General features: G+C 45.6%; 1 protein-coding gene across 1 annotated transcript in view; it reads right to left on the minus strand.

The window, feature by feature from the left end:
• Positions 1-509: 509 nt before the first annotated feature.
• KCNJ8 (potassium inwardly rectifying channel subfamily J member 8) overlaps positions 510-7050 on the minus strand; it is a gene marked incomplete at both ends in the record, with an annotated part of 6605 nt that continues 64 nt past the window's right edge. Inside the window, 2 exons of the mRNA XM_080705476.1 lie at positions 510-1410; positions 6741-7050. The exon at positions 6741-7050 is cut by the window's right edge and continues 64 nt beyond it. Of these exons, the coding sequence (XP_080561602.1) occupies positions 510-1410; positions 6741-7050 (1211 nt within the window). The remainder of the gene's footprint in view (positions 1411-6740) is intronic.

Consider the following 7050-nt stretch of genomic DNA (forward strand, 5'->3'; position numbering starts at 1 on the left):
ACTTCTGTCCAGCCTATGAAGGACTCAGTGAACCCAGTCTGTCCAGAAACAGAACAAGTGTGCCCTCAGCCTGCCACCAGATGCAGCATCAGGCAGAAGACAGAGGTTGGTATGCAGAAGTGCTTAGCATAATTTGTCCACCCTCTCCCCCCAGTCCTCTATTAAAGTTGCATTTCCAGGATGAGCAATAAAAACAGATTTATGTGTTCACCAACTACGCGTTTCAAACAGACACTCCTGGGCCGTGGTTTTTGTACTCAAAGGTCCACTGCTGTGAGCGGGACCTCTCCTGTTTCACTGAGAAGTGAACCATGGAGAATTCAGCCTCTGCCTGCAAACTCCCCACTTGTGCAAAAAGGGGAAGCCACGGATCCCCCTCTTTGTGCGCGATTGCTTATTAATATAGGGTGCTGCTTTTTGGATATGAACATCGTGTAGTGCGCTAACAGGTAAGACAAATTACTGGGTTCAGTGCGTCAACCCTGAGGCTGCCCTGGGGCTGCCTGCTGTCATGACTCCTGCGAGTTCTGGGTCCCCTCTGGGGTCATGAACTGCACCTTGGGCACCACCAGGGAAGAGTTGTTCCTCCGGATGGAGTTGTTCCTCCGCATGGAGTTGTTCCTCCGCATGGAGTTGCGCTTCCGCAGGGAGTTTTGGTGGGACAGCTCGCTCTTCTGCAAGGTCTGGATGAGGATGGAGGGCTTCTCGTCCAGCTCCCGGGCGCTGCACCGCGGGGCAGCCACCTTCACCGTGTTGCCGAATTTGGAGTAATCCACGGAGTACACCCCTTCCTCCTCGGTCACGATGGACATGAAGCGGTGGCCCCACTGAATTTCCTCGGCCACGTAGGAGGTCCGCGCCTGGGTGGTGATGCCCGTGGTCTCCACCACGCCTTCCAGGATGACGATGACCTCCAGGTCTTGGGTGGCCAGGTCGGTGGCCGAGATGTCGTAGAGGGGGCTGCGCTTGTCGATCACGTGACAGATGATCAAGGGGGCCACCAGGAAGATGTTGTTGCTTTCGATGGGGTTGTCCACGGGGATGTCCAGCTGGTGGATGGGCACCACCTCGCCCTCGGGGGTGGTGGTTTTCTTGACCACCTGGATGCGCACCGAGGCGCTGATGATCATGCTCTTCCTCAAGTCGCCCACCCTGAACATAAAGCACAGCTTGCCATTGCGGACCGCGATCACGGCGTGGCGGCTGAAGATGAGGGTCTCGGCCCTCCGGTGGGCCTGGGCCGTCTTCATGAAGATGCAGCCCAGCATGACGGCGTTGATGATCAGGCCCACGATGTTCTGCAGAATCAGCACCGTGATGGCCAGAGGGCACTCCTCCGTCATCATCCTCCCGCCGAACCCGATGGTCACTTGAACCTCGATGGAGAAGAGAAAAGCGGAGGTGAAGGACCTGGAGGGAGCAACGGCAGAGAACAAGGCCAGCGGTCAACGAGTGCGTGCTGAGGGACACCTGACCCGACCCTGACCTGGACCCAGGGGAATTCCACCTCCAAGCCACACCCCAGTCCTTTTTTGTTTATTCTTTATTTTGAAACAGGGTCTCACTAAGTTGCAGAGGGCTTCACTAAGGAGCTGAAGCTGTCCACAAACCCGGAACCTCTTGTCTTAGCCTCCCCAGTACTGGGATGACAAGTGTGCGCCATGATGCTGGGCTCCAACCCTTCCTTTCCTTCCTTTAAAGGCTGTCGACCTGGCGTGGTGGTGTGTATTTGTCATCCCAGTACTTGGGAGGCTGAGACAGGAGGATCTCAGGTTCACAGCCAGTCTCAGCTACTCAGGCCTCCGCAACTTAGACCCTGTTTCTAAATGAAAAAATAAAACATAGGGCTGGAGGTGTAGCTCGGAGGTAGAATGCCCCTGGTTTTATCCCCACTTCCACAATAAACATATAAATATATAAATAAATGCTGCTAAATGTTTTTTTTTTGAAAAGGCTAGCCCATTTCACTTGCCAAACGCCTAATTCTAAGTTGCTAGGGCTGACCTAGAACCTGCAATCCCCTTGGTTCAGCCTCCCAAGAACAAAATAGGGTTACAGGTGTGAGCTACTATACCAGGCTTCAAATACCTAATCCTAAACACAAGATGGATTCTGTGTTCTGTGTCTGCCTGTTTCTTTCTCTCCCTCTCTCTCTCTCTCTCTCTCTCTCTCTCTCTCTCTCTCTGTCTCTGTCTCTGTCTCTGTCTCTCTCTCTCCTCTTCCTCTCTCTCTCTCTCTCTGAATCTTTCCTTCATGTACCTACACATCTATGTCGCGATATAGGGGGTACAATTTTATTAATGTTGTCTAAGTCAGGTACTCGGGGGCTGAGTACGTAAATGCACTAATACAAAATCTACATAATAGATACTGATTACAGGCCTGTTTTGCCTTGTGAAAGGCTATACTTTCACAAGGGCTTAAAGTACTCTGTGAAACCGTCTGCAGGGTAGAAGTGTGTTATCTATTGCATACCCGTGTTTAGGAGGCTTGAGTCACACGGAAAGTGTCAAATGATGAGTAAATGTATTACTTCTAACCTTTAAAACCACAGTCTTAGCTGGGCATGGTGGCACGCGCTTGTAATCCCAGCATTTGGGAGACTGAGACAGGACGATCCAGGTTCAAGACCAGTCTCAACTACTTAGTGAGGCCCTTCACAACTCAGTGAGACCTTGTTTCAAAATAAAGAATACAAAACAGGGCTGGGGTTTCACTCAGGAGTAGAATGTCCCCGGGTTCCATCCCTAGTACCGCAAAACAAAACAAAACAAAACACAGTCTTAGGTAACACGTGTGCATTTTATAGAGAAAACGCAGTGCTAAAATGTGGCGCAGAAAACACTTACATTCTTACTAAAGACAACGTTTTTCCACTTGGAGAGAAAGCACCTTACTGAAGCACTCATTTTGCTCTGTAAGTGATCAAGAGAACAAGGAAGGGCTCGTAGGAAGAACCAGGCAGAGATGGAAAGATACCAGGTCACGACCCTGTAACTACCCCACTTGTGAATCCCTCAATTCTGACCTCGTGTCCCAGGAGGGGCAAAGGCCAGGGGCCAGCAAGTGTCAGAACTTTCCTGGAAAGCTTTCACAAACTGCGTGTGTGCTTCTCCACATCCTGGTGAGTAGGGATGGACCAGGTAGGACGCTTTGAAAGCTCTCAGGAGACTGGCCTGCCCCTGGTTGAGAAGCACCGTACCTAAATATTATTTTTCATAAGAAATGAATACTCAAGCAATTACTTTTGAATATTAGTAATATTCAAATAATCTAAATAACATTCAGATAATATAAATGACATTCAAATAATATAAAATAATTAATTTCCATACATTTGGAAATTAAAATTCAAATGTTATATATATATATATATATATATATATATATATATATATCTGCAGTAATGCTGTGGCTTCTTCATAGAAACAACCCTTCACCCTATCTTGGCCACCCATTCATCCTGATTTCAAAATGCTCAAATTTTACAGAAGACAAGCCATGGGTCCACCCTCTGTCAAAGCCATCCATTTAAGAATGCCAGGCACCGTGAGTAAGCAAAATGTTTGCACACTGGACTATTTAACCTATGCCCATGCTCTTTGGGAGGAAGCCAGGAGATGTCAGCAAGTACACACAGACCATGATAAGCTTTTAAACGGAGTGGGAAAGAGGCCCCTTTTTTCTCTATTGTTGCTAAAGGGACTTGGGGGAAAATATTTCTGCACTAGTTACACATTACAAGACATATTGTGTGGCCCCTAAGAAGGCCAAGGTAAAGAACGTAGTCCAAAGAGGAACACTGGAGACAGTACTGATTCCTAAGGATGACCTGTCCTCTACGCACCAGCCTGGCGCTAAAGGTCCCCAAAAGTTTTCCTTTAATGGTGTGACAGACTGATTGTGGGCCACGTTTGTATATCATTTATTTTATGCAAGAATTTTAAACAATATAGATGGTACAGGACCTTTTCTTTTATAGACATTTGTCATGCCAAGCAATCTCAAGAGATAAAAGAAGCTAGGTGTTCTGTTCTACACAGACAGAGCTGGGTTTAAAATAATGAAGGAAGAGAAAGATGAGGGGGAGGAGGAGGAAGGCAGAGGAGGAGGGAAGAAGGAGAAGGAGGAGGAAGAGGAGGAGGAGGAGGAGGAGGAAGAGGAAGAGAAGGAGGAGGATTTTCTATTTTCTGAATAATGTTAGAAAGTCATCTACACAGAGGAGAAAGTAAGTCACCGTAAAATAAGGATGATCACAGGCTGTTGGAAAATACTGGTAAATCTCCATGAAAAAAAATTGTTTCTACTTTTTATGATATGGCTGAACACTGAACTTATGAAAGAAGGTGTGAATGATTTGAATTGTTACTAGTCCATGCTTAAGTTCCTGATGGGAGAGAATAAACATTTTTGTAAAAATTTTTTGGAAAAGAATTCTGTATGGTTTTGTTACGATTAAACTCTATTGTAAGGTTTGAACAGTGCCATGCCAAAAAAAAAAAAATCATTAAGAACAGAACCACCGCAAAAGACGTCAGGTAATCTTAAGACGTGCAGTAATAGCTGGCTGTGGTGGCACTCACCTGTAACCTCAGTACTAGGGAGGCTGAGACAAGATCACAGGTTTGAGGACAGTCTCCGCAAAAGTAGTGAGACTCTCATCAACCTGGAGAGACCCTAGTTTCAAAATAAAAATAAAAATAGGGCTGAAGATGTAGCTTGGAGGAAGGATGCCACGAAGTCCAACCCCTAGTACCCAAAAAATAACAAATAAGTGCAGCAATGCAGACATTGTCACATTGATAAAGCTGGCTTTGCTCTACTGCATTTTTATACCCTGTCTCATAGTTCCCAGCAGCAGGACTGCCCAGAGAACAGGCTTCAAAAAAACTCCTTTGAAAAGCAGGATGCAGCAGCCGGTAGCTTTTAAGAACCAGTGCAACGTGAAAAATTACCTCAAAATTATTGAACAGATAGCGCTTCTGATACCTTTACATTATTTTTTATAGAAAAGGCGATATGGTTGACTTATAAGTAAAATCCATCACTTATGTCCAAGGTTTATTATCATCATTTTTTCTCCTTTGATCAGTTCCCACTGAACATTTATCAAAAATTAATTTTGATATGGAAATGATTCACCAATCAGTGCCAAAAAGTTTCTTTAACAAACCTAGCATTATAGGTGATATTTGATAGGCAGGGACCTCCGAGACGCAGGATTTTGCTTCCTTTGTATCTAGTGTACCGATGATCACCTATGTTTTCTGTCTGTGTTTTTCTGCCCCCTCCAAGTCTGAGCTGAAATCGGGTTGGAGCTCTACCAGCTAACGCGGCACCCTACTTTGAAGAGCAGCCAACTGAACGGAAGGGGAGACGAGTTCAGAGTCCAGGGTTTGCTACTTTCACAAGACATCGGGGTCACTGTGGGTCTCATTCTTACAGTTCCCTGGAAGAATGATGCTTATTTCAGTGTCTTTGTTTTGTGCCTTGTGTGAAATTGGATTATCGCTCAGAAAATGCCCTGGAAATATTTCCTGGACTGTTACTAGTGTTTTGCTTCTTTCTGAGTGAACATTTTTGCAATTGATATAAATTATGTCTCTCCATTTTCCAACAAAACAAATCAAGAAACAAATTGACCCAACTAAATGTTTTTAGGCCATGTGAGGTATTTGAGAGGAGACCCATCAAAATCCAACGCACCTTAACCTATCTTTGAAATATTTATAGTGTAAGAGCAGGAAGTCAAGGTTTGGTCATCTAAGAATCATCTTGTTCCCATTCTATCAGAACTTTGAAAGAAGACTGCGATCCCTTTTATAAAAACGTTTGGACCAATTTCCTTAAAAATTTAGTGTTTTCTAGTTCTGGATGTTAGAATAATTTTACATTTCCAAATCCAATGTAAGCAATCAGCCATGTTAAAATAATCTTGATAAAAAGGGCTTATGTTTATTTTTGACATATTTTAAATTTTAGGACACTTTCTTCCCTCCCCCCACGCCTTCCTCTTTTTCTTATTTCTGAAAATGACCCGGGCAAGAGAGGCATAGAAATACATTTCCCAAGTGCATGTGCATAATATTTTTGGTTGATGGAGAAAATTGCTTGTGAACACTGAGCTATGGGCAGCACTTTTTGCATACTGAAAATCAATGCAAAAAACCCTTTGAACTAAAACAGTTTTTTAAATAACTGGTATAACATTTTCAAAACTAGCCCAATAAGGATAGAAGCTGGACATTTTCAGAAAATCCTTATGCATAAAGATACATTTATTTTTTAATTTTTGTAGAGCTGGGGATTGAGCCCAGGGGCATTCTACCTCTGACCTCAACCCCCAGCCCTATTTTTTTTAAATTCTTTATTTAGAAACAGGGTCTCGCTAAGTTACAGAGGGCCTCGCTAAGTAGCTGAGACCAGCTGCAAATCCGTCATCCTCCTGTCTCAGCTTCCCAAGGACTGGGATTACAAGCGTGCACCACCACACCCAGTTATAAAGCTCCATTTATAATGACTATAAATACATACCACTTTTCTCATTTATTTATTTTTTTACTTTTTTACTTTTTGCATTACAGGAGATGGAACCCAGGGGTACTGTACCTCCAAGCTACACCCCCAGCCCTACTTTTTAGTCTTTGCCCCCGAATAAAGGGTTCACTTCCAACACAGTGGGGCGGGAGAGAGGGCACTTTGCACGCGCACACGCACAGCTTGCACGCGCGCCTGCTTACCTGACATTGGTCACGCACACGGCCGACTCCAGGCCGCCCTTCTCGGGTCCGCTCTTCTCCATGTACGCATAGATGTCCCCGTGGGCGAAGGCCACGAGCCACCACATGATGGCGAAGAGCAGCCAGCTGCAGAGGAAGGACATGGTGAAGATGACCAGCGTGTGGCGCCACTTGAGGTCCACGAGCGTGGTGAAGATGTCCTGCAGGAAGCGGCCCTGCTCGCGGATGTTCTTGTGCGCCAGGTTGCAGGCCCCGCTCTTGGCGATGAAGCGCGCGCGGGGCAGGCGGTCCCGCACCCGCGGCTTGCGCA

Source organism: Muscardinus avellanarius, assembly GCF_963383645.1.
Source record: "Muscardinus avellanarius genome assembly, chromosome: 11".
NCBI lineage: Eukaryota > Metazoa > Chordata > Mammalia > Rodentia > Gliridae > Muscardinus > Muscardinus avellanarius.